General features: G+C 40.7%; 1 protein-coding gene across 1 annotated transcript in view; it reads right to left on the bottom strand.

Annotated features, from left to right (window-relative positions):
• Positions 1-3404: 3404 nt before the first annotated feature.
• Positions 3405-17751, bottom strand: part of dph1 (diphthamide biosynthesis 1) — a 79424-nt gene continuing 65077 nt past the window's right edge. Inside the window, exons 9-12 of the mRNA XM_026191823.2 lie at positions 15337-15437; positions 6530-6608; positions 4051-4185; positions 3405-3687 (exon numbers count right to left, since the gene is read on the bottom strand). Coding sequence (XP_026047608.2) covers positions 3607-3687; positions 4051-4185; positions 6530-6608; positions 15337-15437 — 396 coding nt within the window. The 3' untranslated portion in view covers positions 3405-3606. The remainder of the gene's footprint in view (positions 3688-4050; positions 4186-6529; positions 6609-15336; positions 15438-17751) is intronic.

The raw sequence follows: 17751 nt of genomic DNA, 5'->3' as shown, positions 1-17751 counted from the left end.
GTCCAGGATAACTAAATCGTGTGGCCTGTGTAGTCATAAGACCCATAATAAATACGTCATAAATTCTCCGTGGGACCAGACACTCGATGTTGACACAAAACAAAGTGCGATGGCAAGCACACTCAGGGCAGAAGGGATGCCAAGCAGGATGAAGGAGCGTGGAGTCAAATTCCCACCACGTCTGGAAAATAATTGCACACACCAGCAACCAAAGGCACACTGGGTACTTGCACTCAGCCAAGTACACGTAATCACGTGTGATCATGCAGTGTAAAGTTTCTAGAATGAAAAGTGAAAAGTGACTTGAATGGCTTAAAAGAATGCAAATAAGCTGTGCAAACAGCGCCTCTGTGTGGTCACTCAGCTTTTGGCATGGAAGAGAAAGTACTTGAGGTAACAGGTCAGACTGGGAGAGGCTGGCAGAGCTGTGGATGAGAAGCTCATTGACTTTCAGGTCTACCTCCCCCACAGCCTTGCAGCTATGTGCACAAATTAAGCTATCACAATATGTTTTGAAACAGTTACAGCCAACTAGAATAATACAATCCCAACTCTGAAAATGTTGGCATGATGTTTAAAACATAAATAAAACCAGAATGCAATGATTGGGAATCTCATAAACCCACATTTTATCCACAAAAAACACATAAAACATGTAAAATATTTATACTGAGAAAATGTAGAACTTTAAGAAAAGTATTAAATCGTTTTTGACACTTTTCAAAACAGCTGGCACAGGCCTGTGTTTTTACCACAGTGTAGCTTTGCCTCATCTTTTAACAACAGTCTGTAAAAGCCTGTAAACTGAAGAAACCAGCTGCAGGCTTTTGGACAGGGAATGCTGTTCTATTATTGTAATATAGGATTCCAGCTGCTGAGACTGAGAGCTGATAACAAGAGGTTCACATTTCAATTTGAAATTTGATCGGTCTGATTTCAAAATAATGTGTCTGACCATAGAACCGTTTTCCACTTTGTTTCAGTCCATTTAAAATTAGCCTTGGTCCACAGAAGATGGCAGTATTTCTGGATCATCTTCATATTTGTGGATTGTGTGCCAAATTCTGTTCACAGAGTGTGCTATACCATCCACACCGTAACATTACAGTATCATCACTACTATCTGCTGTACCATTCACAGCCCATGCAGTGATTTCCAAAACACAATACAGGGTTTTAACTTCAACTTCATTGCCCTCCAAATCACAGCCATTCAAGTGCTGATTTTCTGGCTTGACCTTTGCGCACAGAGATTTCTCCGGATTCTTTGAATTTGTGTCAGTTAACTTTTTTTGCCATGTTCTATTGTGAATAAAATATGGATTTATGAGATGTGCTAATCATTACATTCTGTTTTTATTTACATTTTACACATTTTCACATATTGGGGTCGTAACAGGTTTGTGTTTTTCATCATTTCAGCTTCTCTTTTCAGACTGGTTAGTTTATAGAGAGAATTTAATTTCTCCTAGTTATTTGGACCTTTTACATATAAAACTGAGCATCAGCTTTGAACATTAAAAAAAAATAAATCGTAAGTCTTCATGAGGGAAAAGGAAGCAAAAGCAAAATGAAGTATAAGGTGCTTAAAAATCAAACTAGAAAGTGTCAAATTTCAAATGATATATTTAGTATGTTAAGTTCTTATGTAAATATACAGTGATGGGCATAAAGGTGATATTATTATCATTACCATAGTATTGATACAGCGTATTTCATATAGAAGCTGTAAATGTAATTTGTTACTCAGTGAAGATTTAAATGCATCAGAAAAAAAGTTATTATTGATGATTTAGTTTGTTTGTTACAGTTAAATAATCAAACAATAACCTTCACTCGCTGATTAAAAATGATTTTGTTAGCTATATATGAACTTTATCTAGATAACTATTCCCTGTGTGGAAACTGGTGTTTTATAAAACTTGTAAATGGCTAATAAATACAGTGGATTGCAAATATAAAAATATTTCATTTCTTACTCTAAATTCCAACAGATTCTTCACATACCTTTTTTTAAGGGGTCTATAAGCAGGGAGGTGAGGCGGCATTACAAAACATTACAAAACCTGTGAACCTGGAGATTTTTGTCCTGTTTCACTAACTGCCATCATCATGAAGTTTAGATCACAAGTCTGATTATTGTCATGTCACACTTGGAACCTGAAGGACTCACTGTGTGGAGATTTCAGCAGTCAGTATTTGATGTCCTCATAATTTTTTAAGTTTACTTGATTAAGAAAGTAATCATGATGTAATTTAACAATTTTGTATTTAAATATAAGGGAGGCGTGGTGGTGGTGGAATGGTTAGCACTCTTGCCCCACAACAAGAAGCACCTGGGTCCTTTCAATGTGCAGTTTGCATGTTGTCCCCATACCGGGCTTGATACCCCTTCACAGTCCAGATACATGCATGTTAGGCTAATCAGCAATTCGAAACCTGCCGTGTGTGTGAATGCTGAGCTGTTGTCTGTGTTATCATGCAGTAGACAGACTGACAACCTGTCAAGGCGGTACACCGCCTCTCGCCTTAGCTGTGAGTGGCCACATCACCTTTGTGATCCTAAATCAGATAAGCAGCAGAAAGTAAATGGCTGGATATTAAATATTAAAATATACAGTTTTTCTAGCTCTTGTTTCTATTATGGTTAAATTTAAAACCATAAAGTTCAATGTATATGATCTGTATTTTAAACAATCCAAAAAAGCCCTTTTATTTATGTTGTAATCAGTAAATCATTTCTGATTTAAATCATGACAAATCTTTAGACTGGGATAACAAACCTGAAGAGTTATGAGAAGAGGAAAGGGCAGATTATTAACATTCTTCCTTTTTGCCTGTGAAAGAACAAACTAGAATATAAATCGAACATCAGCTGAAAGAGAGCTCTGCTGGCCAATAATTTATTCCCGACTGCTATGCATCACACACAGTACTGTGGCAAATACTGAGCTCTTAAAAAAATGTAGCTGCTAGCGGGACACGTGATGCATCCCGGATATGTCTGGCAGTATCGCTCTCTCTCACTGCCATTTGCTGCTGAAGTGATACAAAGGTGGAAAGCAGAGGGAGGATGTGATTGGAGAAGCTGGGTAGTTGTTTAGAATTAAAACTCTCCAAAAATCACCTGTCACACTGTGCTGCCACCTGGGGAGGGTTCTTGGGATCAGCTGAGGCCACGGTAGGCTCCTGTCAATCAGTTTTTACTGTAACGGCCAAACAGCAATAGGAGGATTATTTATTTATTTATTGACAGACTCCACCATCAATAAATAATGAGAACGGAGAGCAGTCGTGACTAGCTCTGCACGCATCTAGGAACTCATACCACTCAGCTTTAAAAACAGGCTCATAGCTTCAGAACAGCACTGCATTTAGGGAGAAAAAAACCTGCTCACAACAAGAAAGGTTTCATTTCTGATTTACTGTCTTCACAATTTCACCACAAAAAGAAGAAAGCAAAACAGGGTCAGGTCGCATCTCAACTGCTCATCATATCGGCAGAAAATCTATTTGAAAAAGAGGCTGAAAACTCCTCTGAAGTTAGACTGACTCAAATTCCAATTGTTCCTCTTCTGGTCTGACTTCTCTCTGCTTGTTAGCGTGTCATTCCCCTTGGCAGCCACAGGGGGCGCACTGGTTCTGCTCACAGTGCTTGGCAGGAATGGCTGGCTCCGAGCCTTTTTTCTGCAGGCAGGCAGAGGGATAGCATTAACACTTGGAGCAGTGACAGTACCTACCTCAGGCATACAAATGATAATACTTGGAAATACAGCTACTGTATGATGTATCCGCAGAGCAGTAACTCAATCAATATCTATGCACCTTTCTTCCTTTTTAATAATTAAAAGGAACATCAAGGTCAAGGTCATAGCCACGCCTTACAAAGAGATGTTGAGATACATGTCCTGTTGTCACTGTGCCACTGGGTGTCAGTGTGGTGACATTCTGATAAAGACCATCAAGCATGAGTTGAACAGAGTGTAATCACTTTTTATCAGCGTTCCCCACCCGTCACTCATTCTTTTTTTATCTCCCAGCTCTATTCACCTGGGTCTGTCTACGAGCAGGCCTCACAGGTTGGTTGTCAGGGTGGTTAGGTGCCCACGGACCCAGGCTCTGATTGGAGTAGAAGTCCATGGGGTAGACTTCCTTCCAGCCCACCTCTTGTAAAGCAACAGCTGCCTGAAAGATACCAAGAAATACAGATGGCGAGACAGTGACAAATCAGAACCAAATCAAAAAAGGACAAGAAACGATGAGCAAAAGGTGCAATAATGGCACCCTTCAAGGTGTTATGGTACATGATTCCGCTGATGTTCACTGTCACCTAGTACTGTATCTGCAGTTTTCAGCGTTTTGGACAAACAAGCAGCAGGAAACCAAAGAGTGATGAGAAGACACAACAGACTGACTATACCGACAAGACAGGTGTCATAATAATAAGCTTGGATAACAGGCAGAGTTGTCATGTTATCCCTATGCAGCTGCACTGAACGCTACAACAGCTGTTAGAGAGGAACAACAACAGTGGCATGACAGAGCTGTGACTTAAGTGAAGACTGCTCCATATGGAAGAGAAATGCCTGTGAATACTGATTCCGAACGAAAGAAAAAGCATACATAACAAGCGTTCTGAATGAAAGAACAAATCATTTGACTGTTCATTTATTCATTTATCCGAGTACTCGTTCATCTTTCAAGCTGTTTAGATGCCAAGACCTAACTTCAGCTTTGAACTATTTGGAATAATTTCGATGATGTATGGAATTATGATGAGAAAACAAGTCATAGAAATTTTATAAAACTCCAAATACACCCGTTAGAGAATTTAGTTCAAAGGAGACATGAAAAATTCAGCTTCAAAGTGATGAAATCTTTCTTCTAGTGCGACATAATTCATCACTTGCGCAGCTTGTGACTGTCGTTCGTTAGTATAGCACGCACCCAAACCGACAAGACAGTGTTCTGTTCTCTTACGCAAAGGCTGAAGTTTCCTGAATAAAACCAGAAGTAAAAACACTGTTTTTCTTTAAAAGAAAGTACTGGAAACTTAATAAAGCTTCTTTCTCTTTTAAGATATAATTGCATCCCAGTTATGTTAACCTGTTGTAAAAAAAAAATATATCTCCTAAATATATGTTTTTCAGGCAAAATAACTTTCTTCATATCCAGATTTTAAAACACAATCTATCAGAAAATAAAAACACTACAGAGTAACCATCCCTTCCTTTCTCCAGGCAGCCTTCTACCAGAGTCTCCTCCTCTCGTCTACCCCTTATTCAATCACTTCTCTCTCTTTTCCCCACTGCTCTCGTTCCCCTCTCACACCAACTGCCTCTCTCTGTGGAAGCTAGCTTCTCTTGCTAATCCCTGCTCTGACAGGAGAGCCAAGTGTGTCTTATTGACTATAAATATAACATGAGACGCACTGAAAATAAATCTCCTTGCTCACTTCACCCTCCCATCTCGTTCCTCTTCATCTTCCTCCTAAATGCCACAGTAAAAAGCATAGCGCACCGAGACGTGTAACACTCATAGGTATGAGATGCGGGTGAATTAAGACTTATCACAAGCGCACATATACAGACACAAGAGCAGCACCAAATTATTTAAATGCACAAACATCGTTCCCAAATAGCTGGCGGGGAGAGCAAAGCAAACTGTAGCACAAAGGGCTTAAGAAAACAGATTGCTGCTTTCCTCATTACAGCACGCGCCGTTATAGACCTCAGTCAAAAACAATGCAAAATAACCATTACTTCTTCTTCTAAGGTGAATGCTATCATTATTCTTAATGGCCCCTTTCTGAAATGTAAGTGCTTTCACGTTGTGTGCGGCGCACAAAGATGTGTAGTCTGAATATAACAGCAACCATTTCAAATCACAATCCAATATTCAAGACAGCAATTCCCCTTGCAGCCATTTCAGTATTCAAATCAGTGGCATACGTCTGAGGAAAAAAAAAAACCCCGTTGAACGAATTAATAGTTGACTTCAGGTGCTAACCAGTGAGGTCACATAAAAGCATAATGTGACATAACTGCCAAGCTCATCACAAAACAAGCCTGCTTTTTTTTTTTTTTGCGACAACAGCTGCAGACAAACAAACACATGTTTTGAAATGGATCTTTATGGGATGCTGTCCGATCCATTTCTCTCCCTTTAGAAAAACAAGCTGAAAGGGGTGGGGAGTGTCTATATGGTTCTGCAGCCAGCAGGGGGGGCTAGTCTGCTACTGATGGTGTTTTATATGCGTGTGCTGGTGTGCTTTATGGCAGGGAGAGGAAGAGGGAGGAAGAACTAGACATAATTCTTCATCTACAGCACAAGCAAGGCCTTGATGAGTCTTATACAACGTGAAAAATCACTTAACAATGTAACTTTCTCCTTCTGCACTTTGATGAAGGCTTCAACACGACATCAGTCAGGTTATGTGCTGACAGGAAGGTCTGTGTGTGTGAAATGTGTGACACTTGTATGAAAAGCGATTAGCGGCTTGTTGAGAGGCTGTAAGGTTGATGCTTACCTCATATGGAGAGAGAAGGGGTTTGGAGAAGGCAGTGCCCCAGTCGATAGAAAGGCGTGGACAAGCGATCTGAACCCACCTGTAAGGAATAGGTGCAAATTTTAGCTCAAACGTACACCTCAGAATCAGTGCAAATGCGAGTGTAACAGTTAAGCAATAACGTTGAGAGACTAAGATCCTATTAGACAGGCAGAGCACATCTACAACTCCACACTGCATGTGGGTACGTGATGCAGTGGGTTAGTGCGAGGAGACTCCCTCCACCTGACCTCCAGCATCTGTTGGAGAGATCTGTCCTGATTTGCAACAGTTCTAAAGACAGCCATGCTACACCATCTGAATGCATAGTTAGAGGGAGGCTGAAAAGACAGGGATGAAGGTTTCAAGTGGTCTAGTGGTGCCGACTGGTTGCAAGAGGCAGAAACAGAGAGGAAAATAAAATACTGCAAAAGATGCAAACAGGGGTACAAAGAAATGCTGTGAAAGAAAAGAGGAAGAGGTTAGGTGAGTGTGAATAAAAAAGCCGCACCAGCCGGTCTCCACGGAGGTAGCCTACATTGCTCGCAGACAGGGTGGCGGAGGGATGGGGTGGGGTGGGCGTAGGTTTAGTGGTGAAGCGGCTGTGTATTAAAGAGATGGGGAGGGGGGTGGGAAAAAAAAGAGAGAGAAGGACACAGATACAGAGAGATAGGGAGAATGAGCAATGAAGATGAAAAACCGGAGGGGGGGTTGAAGAGGCGCAGGCAAGAAGAGAAGACAGAAGTGAGGCAGAAGAGAGGAAGAAGACAGGCAGGGAGGAACGTGTTTACTCTGGAAAATGCATGGGAGTAGGATGAGGAGGGTGTGTGGAAGTAAACAGCTGCAGGGAAAACTGAACAATGGGAAAATGGAGACGGAAAGTGGCTGGGGCTACGGGGGGTTAGCTTTCACAGATCAATGCTATTCACAGCTCCGTCTCTACTGAGGAAGCATAACATTCCCTGTCCCTAATCCTTATGATGAAGATCCATCAGGATGATTGATAAATACAAAATGAACTGCAGTGTATATAAAGACTAATGATAGGTAAACGTCAATAAGGACACACCAGTTTGAGATTTAGTTTGTGAGTGCTTGACTACTTTCAAATATATGGTACTGCGTCAAATTTCCTTTCTGTCTTTCCCTCATTTTCCAACTTTCACACAGTTTCTCGGCTGCAGAATTGATTGCACCGCTGACGCTCACTCCACTCTGCTTTCTGTCACAGAAATATTCCACCCCCTCTGGGCAAATGCATGGCATTTTCTCATTTTCAACTAACACTTAAAAAAAAAAAGAAGGAAAAAAAGGCTCCCCCCAAAGAGTGAATTCTGATTCATCCTCCTAATTTGAGAGCCAGCTGAGTCAGAGACATTTCAACCAAGCACCAATCTCCTCAGTCCTAAGTTGGCCAAGTTTAGATGGAGATTGGAATCTGAAATGTGACCTTTAGGTCTATCAGCCGCTATTCATAACCTGAGCCTTTAAACAGACAAACACTGCACGTGCATCAAAGCGGCCTTAGTGCAGGAAAACAGTGGGGGAAAGGGCTAAATATAGGAGAAAAACCAACAGTTTGTATATGTGTGTTTTTATATGCAACATGTTTTTGAATATGCAAATTTGCAGTGCAAGATTAAAAAAGAACACTGGAAGTGATAAAAAAAAGAGGGAGGGTGATTAATAAGCAAAGAGTAAATCCTCAGGGCTAACTCAGTGTAGAGAGGGAAGCAAGACAAAAAGCATGAAAAGGGAAGGAAGAAAGGATTCGTCCTTCATAGGGAGAAGATAGCTGATTGGCACATGAACTGAGGCGGGACTTAAAAGTGTTAGCAATGAGACTTTCTGAATGTTGCAGTGTGATAAGGTGCATAGTACCACTGTATTTTTCCTTAAAAGCAGTGGAAACAGTATTTGTAGCCGCTATCTTTGAAATCATTTTAGCAAGTGTGGAAGAGAACTGGTATCATCATGACGTACAGCAGGGGTGTCAAACTCAAATACACAGTGGGCCAAAATTTAAAACTGGAACAAGGTTGCGGGCTAACATTAATATTTATTGAAAAAAAGATCTTCCTCCAGATTTAAGAATGAATCTCTTCTTATAGACTCAAACAAGTTTTGCTGAAAAACTGAACATGGAACAAGCAAAGCTTAATACTAAACAATATATATATTAGCTGTATAATACCGGTAGGCCAGCTGTAATAATAATTTGGTATGGCTTCGCGGGCCAAATGTAATTAGGCTGCGGGCCAAATTTGGCCCACGGGCCAGAGTTTGACACCTATGACGTACAGTAAAGCACAAAGACTTTAAAAAACAGGAGAGTTACACAGACACTGAAAGAGGTGGGCTTTTGTCTCATTTGACCCTTGTTTCACAATTTTCTCGCAAACCAAGAAAAATCCCCCAAACAAACAGTGGAACAGACTGTGGGCGGGGTGTGGTTTGTAGCTCAGCTGCACGGGAGGGGTGGAGCAGTGGGTTTAGGGTGTGGTGTCAGGGGAGGCTGACCTACAACGCTGTTTTCCATCACCTGGTCATGCCTTCCCTATTTTAGTAGGATGCAGGGACCTGACAAGAGAGCTGTGTGCTGTAAGGGGACAAGGCAGTGCGAAAGTTGCGCAAGAAAAGGAAGTATGGCAAATAAAAGCACCCATATTGTGTGCCTTGGGTACTTCATACCACAATGGGGCCAAAACCCAGTCCGGTGAAGGATGATGGACCGGCGTCTGGCACAGCCATTGGAGGGGCTGGCCCATATGGTGGTGAAGCTAGCTGCCATGCATATGGAGCAGGCGACGGTGCACTGGAAACAGTTTGACCAGTTGCAGCACCTGGCCGAGCACTGGACCAGAGTGTTGAAGGATCTGGTACCACAGTGGCCAGCAAGGTACTTGTGGCAGCGCTGAGCCTCCCCACAACGGTGAAGGTCAGCTTCCAGTGTGTTCGCCAGGCGATACTGGATTGGCTGGAGCTCGCACCGGAAGACCATTGCTGCCATTTCCAGGGAGACCTGATGAGGCTAGCAGATCTGCCCTCGCCAGGTGGCTGCAGCCTGGCCCAACCAAAGGAGAGGCATCGCTGCTGGATATGATCATGCTCTAGCATTTCACGAAGAGGCCCCCAGTGGACACAGCAGAGTGGGTCCGCTACCACCGACCAGTCGGCCTGGTGCGGTGACGCATGTGGAGGACCACCTGTCTGGGCAGCTGAGAGGATTGGTGGGGCAGCTGAAACCAGCAGTGAGTAGTTGGCTGGTCCCGGCTCCATGGAGGCAGCTGTGGAATGCATCACCATCGAGGCCCGCCACCAGCATCATCTACCCTTCACACCTGTCTGTCTCTTTGCAGGTCCCACCGGCTAAAGACGGCACACCTCACTCACCGGGAGCTGCATGAGGATCAGGGCAGGACTGCTGGAAGTGTTCCGTGTCGCCAGCCCTCCAACACACTCCCTCGGCCAGGCTATGGTGGACTCAGGCTACATACAGAACCTGGTCAACCAAACCCTAGTTTGGCCCGGGGCTTTGCTGGAGGCAAAGTGGGTGGAGGTTAGGTGTTTGCATGGGGACATGCACAAATATCCCATAGAGCCACTTCAAATTAATTAATTCTGGGGACAGGTTGACCCGGGGTTTAATAACCTTTTGGCATAGCGTGTGAGGATGCGTTTAAGGCCTTTAGCAGAGTGTAATGTCTTTGACCATGTGATAAAAACTGATGATTACATGGGGCACCCTGAAGCAGCGCTGACCTACCCGCATTTTGTATTGATTAAGCATAGGCTTTATCGAGTTAGTCGTGACACCCTCACCGAAGAGGAACACACCCAGTTGTTGGTGCCTAAAAGTCACCAGGAAATTACTTTCCAGGAGGAAAGTGCTTTGAGTCTTTCATACCACACAGACTTTTGTGGACAGTTGTTTAGTCAGCCTCTCTCAAAATGATCTGTGTGCTCTAAAAAACATGATGCTTTCATTACAACACAACATATAAAGTTTAGAGGAGCAGCATACAAGTGATGTATAAAGGTAAAACTGCCTGACATTTAAATCTGGATATGCTATGTGAGCTCCAGCCTGAGTTCATTGCATTACCCACTGTGGCCCATTACACCGCAGCCTCCCTCCACCTGTGTGGCTCTGCTTCAATTACACTCACAAACTTGACCTGCCAAGAGCAAGAACAATTAACCTTTCAGAACTCCAAGGAGAGAACAATTTCTTCACCTTTGATTGCAAACTAGCTAATTGAATTAAAATAAACAATTTCTTTTTTTTGTGGAGCCCCCCTCCCAGACCCCAAAAATATTCGAACAGAGATAAAAGGCTGAAATGTAGCGGATGGCATTTGCTGTCTGGCTGAGATAAGTGTGTGTGCTGTGCAGATGTCTGCACAACAGTTTAGAACCTGCTTGGGGACAGCCTAATTACACTCTTAAGAGCATATGTTAATGGTGCCTCTCACTTTATATGAGTGAGTATGTGTGTGTCTAATGACAAAGAAAGCCTGAGGGTGGGATCTGTACAGTGTGCTATGTTGGTTAGTGCTGAGCAGGAGTGAGTCTTTTACTGCCTCACCATCTATCTTTCAATCTCCCTCGCTTTGTCTCTCTCTTTAATTCCTCTTTTAACACAAGCAGATTTGACACAGCTTCAAACACTTGGTGAATTGTATTGTCTATAATTGTCTCACAAACTATTTGGAGGAGCAAAGTGAAAAAATACTAGAGGTGAACAAACTAATGGTTTGATAAATAAATAAATGTCAAATTTATCATCAGAAGAATTCTACTTAACCCTTTAAGACCTACCATAGAACCAAGTCCGCCAGAGCTTATATTATATTTTTACATGCTGTGGAGCCATTTTTGGGAGCATTTCAAGTTGCTATACATTAATACAACCATTATAGCCCAGATTTTAATAATATGTATTCATTAAGTGCATAGTAATTACATAAATTGCAAAAAAGTGCAATAAACTACAAAAAAATTGAAAATCGTTTTTGATTTTTTAACATATATTTGTAGTTAGAGAAATTTAAGAGGCTTATCCCTCAAAACTGTAAATACAAAAAAGTTGCACAAAATAGTTTCCCACCACAGGAAATTTATTTTGAGTGTCTTCATAGTTTTATTTTTGAAATACACCAATTTTTATACACTGCAGGAAAAACGAAAATAAATATTATACTGCAAATTTGCAAAAAAGCAGCATATGCGTCAAAATAAACTATTTCCAGCAGTGCAATATGAGTCCTAAGCATCCCAGAAACGACACAGAAAGTCATAAAGTCAAAGATAACTTTTAAAAAGAGCAGTATAGGCCCTGAGGCCCTGATCGCAAAAAAGACTACATTTCCGCGAAAATGACGTCACTTCCGGTTTCGGCCAGGTAATGGCGGAAATGCAAAAGTTCGCGCTGACGTCTATTCCAACGTAGGAAGTGTTTTGAACAGCTGATCGGACCGGCAAAGCGTGTTTCTGGAATATTATGTTTTTGTTCCTGCAAGCGCTTTTTATGCAGTTTTTGCAAAGCTTTATGTGGAAGGAAACCGTGACCTAGGACAAGCTGATGGCACAATATGTAAGTACAACTCCTCCGGTTTCATATGCAAAAAAAATTTTTGCGCTAGCTTACGTGGTTGCAGTGCTACCGGGATTTAAAAATAGTTACGCATAACAGAGCGTTCCCGCTCCGATCGGCTCTAAAGGGTTAAAGTCGTCACCCCCAATAAATATTTATCACCAGTAATATGGACAATGTTGGTAGCAAGTCATCTTCAAATGTCACTGTAAATAATCATTCTGTACATTCGATAATCTTTAATCCTACAACTGTTTACAACTTGCATAGTTCCCATTTCTGTATAGCTGTATATCCCAGATTCTGTAAAGTTATTTATTTCATATTCTGTATAGTTTTTCATATTTATATCCTGTTCATATCCTGTACATAGCTTGTACTCACTACAGCCTGTACATACTTATAGTTATAGAATATTCACAACATACTTCATACCGTGTACATTATAACATACCATAATAGACCCATTTCTGTAATATACTCACATATCTATATTATTGCTAATATATATTGTAATATATCTATATCACTAAAGCACTTCTGGATGGATGCAAACTGCATTTCGTTGCCCTGTACCTGTGCATGTGCAATGACAATAAAGTTGAATTCTATTCTATTCTATTCTATTTTTTAGGCTTGTTAAGGAACAATTTTATGATTACAGACAAAGCCACATTATTAAAAATGAAGGAAATGGCTCTAAATAGCCTACAATCATGCATCAGTCCTGTTTTTGTTCTTTTGCACTTGCTGAAATGCATCTGCAGCAACAAGTGTCCATAAAAAGCCTCCTAGTACAGCGTTCCAATCCCCGGCCCAGGGAAACCATCAAGCCTAAAATCCTCCACGACTACCAACCGGGTGAACTCCAGCTTCTATCAGAAATGAGTCTGACTTATTATTGGTGAATAAATGTCAGCAAACCATGCTGATGTGACAGGGTGTACAGGGAAGGAATAGCCCATAACCACCGGCCCAATAGTAACTGGAACTATTTAACCAAACATGAACTTTTTTTCTAGACAAGATTCTCGGATACCTTTTATGACCAGCACAGAAACTCAGGTTTTGTGTTGGCTCCAGCACTCGGAAATGATAAACAGCCCTAGTCTTCAGTAGTACAAAGGCAGACTACTCCAGCACTATTTTCTGATGTATATACACTCCATGGACAGCTTATTAGGTGCACCTAGATAAAACTATTACAAACCAATAAAACAGCATAGCAATAAATCATCACCCTGTAGGTTAATAATATTCTGGTTTTGTCTCTAGTTCCAGACCTGCTGTAGTATGGCGCTAATTCAACTTCATGGTCACTTTGGGTAATAACATGAATTTGTCATCTATTTAAAGCAGTTTTTTTTTTAATATAATTAAAGGAAAATAAAATCTAGGGTTTACTGATGGGATAAAAAATTGGTGTAAAACCATACAATAAATTCCTACCTGTGATACATGTGCAGATTGGACTTTAGTTTTAATGTTAGTGAAACAGATCTTGCTGGAAACCTTTTTGTCTGTAATGAGGGTTTGTTTTGGTTCAGTGAATCGTGCCTGAATTACATAATGTTTGAGTTGTACTCATACGTCAGTCTGAAGACAAGAGCCAAAAAAACAAATAAAAAAATAATATTTTTACCGTGATCGCTCGCTTTCCAAACACAGCCCCCTCAACTACCTCTGCATCTCTCTCTCTCCCCAACTGTCTCTCAGACCTTCTGTCCCTTTCTCACCCACTCCTCCCTCACACATCACACCTCTCATTACTCCACAGTGAGAGGCCAATCTGAGGGAGTGTGAGTGCTGTGCCTGTGCGAATGTGATTGGCGCTGCTGCACATCAGTGTTTCACTAACCCCTTATCCATCTTCAACTCTGCTCTTCTGGTTGGAAGTCAGATAAATCAGACAAACTGAACCTTGGAGCCAGAGTACTTGATATTTCATTGAATAAAACGTGAGGAGTCCATGTCTAAAAGACACCTGTAAGTTGCTGAACTGGGTTACAGTGCTACACAGCAGAAAATATTTCAGGACCTACCACTACAAATATCAAGATGTAAAAGTCAAGATCTTAGTGTATGAGAGAATGAGAATGTCTTTATCAAGTTGCTTCAGGTTTCTTGCTTCAGAAGTAAAATTCTTACATAAACAGAAGTAAAACCTAAAGAAAAAACCCTGAATCTTCATCAAGGGCAAGGTTGATGTACTTTCTACTTTAACTTTACTGCAAAACAGACTAAAAGTATGCACTTCAATGTATGATTTGTGTATAAAGATCCCTTTTCAATTCACTTTGTGCCAAAGCTTAAATTTTATGACTCGTTCAAGTTCATTACATTGGACTGTTTGCTTTTATGCCATATGCAAAATCATGGACTCTTCCCAGGACTTGAATGCCAATTTTGTGTATAAAGCTATAAACTCTGTTTGTCAGCTCCCTGTTATAGCACCCACTTGCAAATTATGCTGACTACCCAATTAAGTGTGCAGTGATGCTTACAGAATACATTTCAAATGCTGTTGATTGCAAATTTTAGGTGACTACTAGCTGCTGAACACTAGATTTCTGGCAGGGTCCTTGATGTGAAAGATAAATTACCCAGCCTTTATATCAGAGAGACACAGCAGTGATAAAGAATTGGCAAATGAAGAACACAAAGAGCCAAAGGAGGAGTTTTAGGGATGTGTGTAGGTTCATTAATTTTTGGATTTAATGTTGCTGTATGGCATAGCACACGAACAAGGAAAAATGAGCACAAAACAGAATGAAAAACAGTGCAAGAGAATATGAGAAATCATTTTGCTTCATCTGCTTTGGCTCAGCATTTCTAACTAAATAAAAGAACGCTTTAATTAGGGCACGCGTTAGCGCATGTGTAAATAAGTCCATATTTATATTTGTTGCAACGCATATTCAGGAATTTGGGTTTAAAGGGCAGAGTTTCAGATTTAATTTGAGAAGTTTACCCACAACACCACAGTGAGAAATTAATGGCTGTTTCATACATACTCATACTGTGTTTCTAGAGTGGTATGCATTCCCTTGACCATATATATGTCTTTAATATGTCTGGGCAAAAAAAAAATATATATATATATATTTCTTTTAAAATGTGACAGTGTCAAACAAACCATCAAATGAATAACATTTTGAAAAAAAAAACTGTGTGTATGCATTATAATACTCACGCATCTACATCTGGTATCAGAGCCAGTTTGCTGGGAAAGATCTCCGAGAGAAGCACTCGAGTGAAGGACTTGCCCAAGGACTGGAGCTTTGACTCCAGGTGCTGGAAGAAAAAGAGATGAAAACATTTTGCCTTCTAGACATAAAATAGGCTGTGAAACTCAGCCACATATAATAAGGTATAGGTCACATGATTTATGGCATTAACATGTGCTGATAATCACTCCAGAGGTTTTGTGCTTTCACAGTTTCAGCTTGACTAGACTTTTTCATCTGAACATCAAGCTTTGAACTATTGCATCTCCGCCTATTTATTTTTTCTGCTAATGCACATTTACACATTGGAAACAACATCTTACACTCCCTCCAGTATAATGTGATTCTTCCCTTCAATCTCTTTCCAATTAGCTCTGGCCTCAACACCTCAACAGGGAAGCTTACAGATTAGACCCCCAAACTATGTTCAGCGCTAAGTGCCTAGTGTACTATTCCAGCCTCTATACAGACAATCAATCTCTTCATCCTTTTGCCATGTGTCCAGGCACACTGTAAAGATAATTCTTTATTGGGCACTTACAACTGAAATCCCATTCTCGCAGTCTCCACCTAGAGCTTAAAGCTGTAGGAGAGGGCAGGAATTTAGATTGAGCATTTGTGCCTCAGATTGGCTCATTTAAATGTTTTTTACAGTGTATGCATTCCTGTGGTGGATTAACTAACTCATCTGTCAATCTAATATAAGAAGACCATATGATCCCACTCCTTTGATTAGTAATAAAATTAATTACCATCCCCAAAACCAGTGTTTTCAGGCAGAGTCTTACATCGTCAGACATGGAAGTGTTGAATCTCGCAATCACTTCAGGCTTGGCAGTAAACTGTTAGATCGGGTGCTGAACAGTCTGATGAAACCTACACAATTACATCACCAGCAAAGCTGCAGTTCTAATGTGCCTGGTTTCTCTCCACTCTTTAAGTCCACCTGAAGATTCTGTCCATAGATTTGACAGAACAAAGGTTTAAAACAAATAAATAAATCAGCCCAGCTACAACTCAGAACACACTTTACTTGGTGAGGTATTGTACACAATAGTTTTGAGCTTTTTCTGCATGGAAAGTTTCCAACACAGTTAGCAACTGAATCATCAGTGTCCCCCACACCCATCTGGTAAAATTCACTTTGGCAGTTCTGGAAAAGGGCAGTCTAGCCAGAAGTTATAAAACATTATACCATTATAAAGACATTTTTCACAACAGAAAACTGACAGACAAGCGAGACAAAGACAGTGTGACTGGCGAGTAGCGGTGTCACATGTGGCTATCATTCCTCAGGGTCGGTGAATAAGGCCTGATGGGCACAAGCCCAGTCACCAGACCTTATAAAACATGTCATTAAATTAAACTGTTTAGCCAAATCAAGGAACTTGGTTCTTTTTCTCACCCTGTCTTTTTAGTTGTGGGTAGCGGACTGAGGCGTTACTTGGGAATCCAAAAGGCAGACAAACCAGAAGATATCCCATAAATCCTTCTTTGATGAGATATAGGTAAAATGTGACTGTTATCCGCTGTCCTTGGGAGTATCTTGCAACATTTAGATCACTGTGCTCTTATCAGATAGTTCTGCCCCCTTACTTGAGAGGTTATCTGACACTACACTTCCTAATCTTAAAAGATCTCTGGTGAGTTTGTATTCAAATCCCTTTTTTAAATCCACCCCCGAATGCAACACAAAGATTAAACTTTTCACTCTAGTTGACATTTATACATCAGTGCTAACATAATCTCTTGAGTCTGGATATTTGCGAACAAGTCAAGTCTATGCATGTACACTCGCTGAGGAAGTATTAAACCATTTACATCTAGCATTTAGATGGAGGCTCCAGTTTTTCATACAGCAATCCATACAGCACTGAATTATTACTGATTAAATTATGATTTAATTAGTAATAAGTAAAATTCAAAACAGTAGGGAAAAGAAGGGGAAACAAAACAAAGAAAAAGGAACAAACAGGAGAAAAACAAACTGGCAATTGAAGAGAGGGCAAAGCAGGAGGACCAGCTGCAAGTTAAGAGTGACTAGAGACCTTCACGCATGCTAATACATAATATTTTGTACTTGCAGAGACTGAGCTTCTCACTTATGAGTCTGCACCAAATATACCAGCCTTTGACTGTGTGCACTTACTATACTATTTATGAATTCTCATGCCAATAGTTCTTACCTACAAAGTGTGATGAGAGCATTAAACAGGTACCGATAGATAATTTAAAATCATTTATGTATAAAAATACCCCACATTTCACTGAATTATTACAATTAACCAGTTGAATACTGCTTAGAAATGCTTGCTGAACAAGAACGTGAGCTGCATTTCTAAGTGGCTGAATTTTCCAGAGTTAATTTATGCAAATAATGT

The sequence above is a fragment of the Astatotilapia calliptera genome, chromosome 14, assembly GCF_964374335.1.
Source record: "Astatotilapia calliptera chromosome 14, fAstCal68.1, whole genome shotgun sequence".
Classification (NCBI taxonomy): Eukaryota; Metazoa; Chordata; class Actinopteri; order Cichliformes; family Cichlidae; genus Astatotilapia; species Astatotilapia calliptera.
The sequence above is the reverse complement of the archived record's forward strand: the minus strand, read 5'-3'. Positions and strand labels throughout refer to the sequence as shown.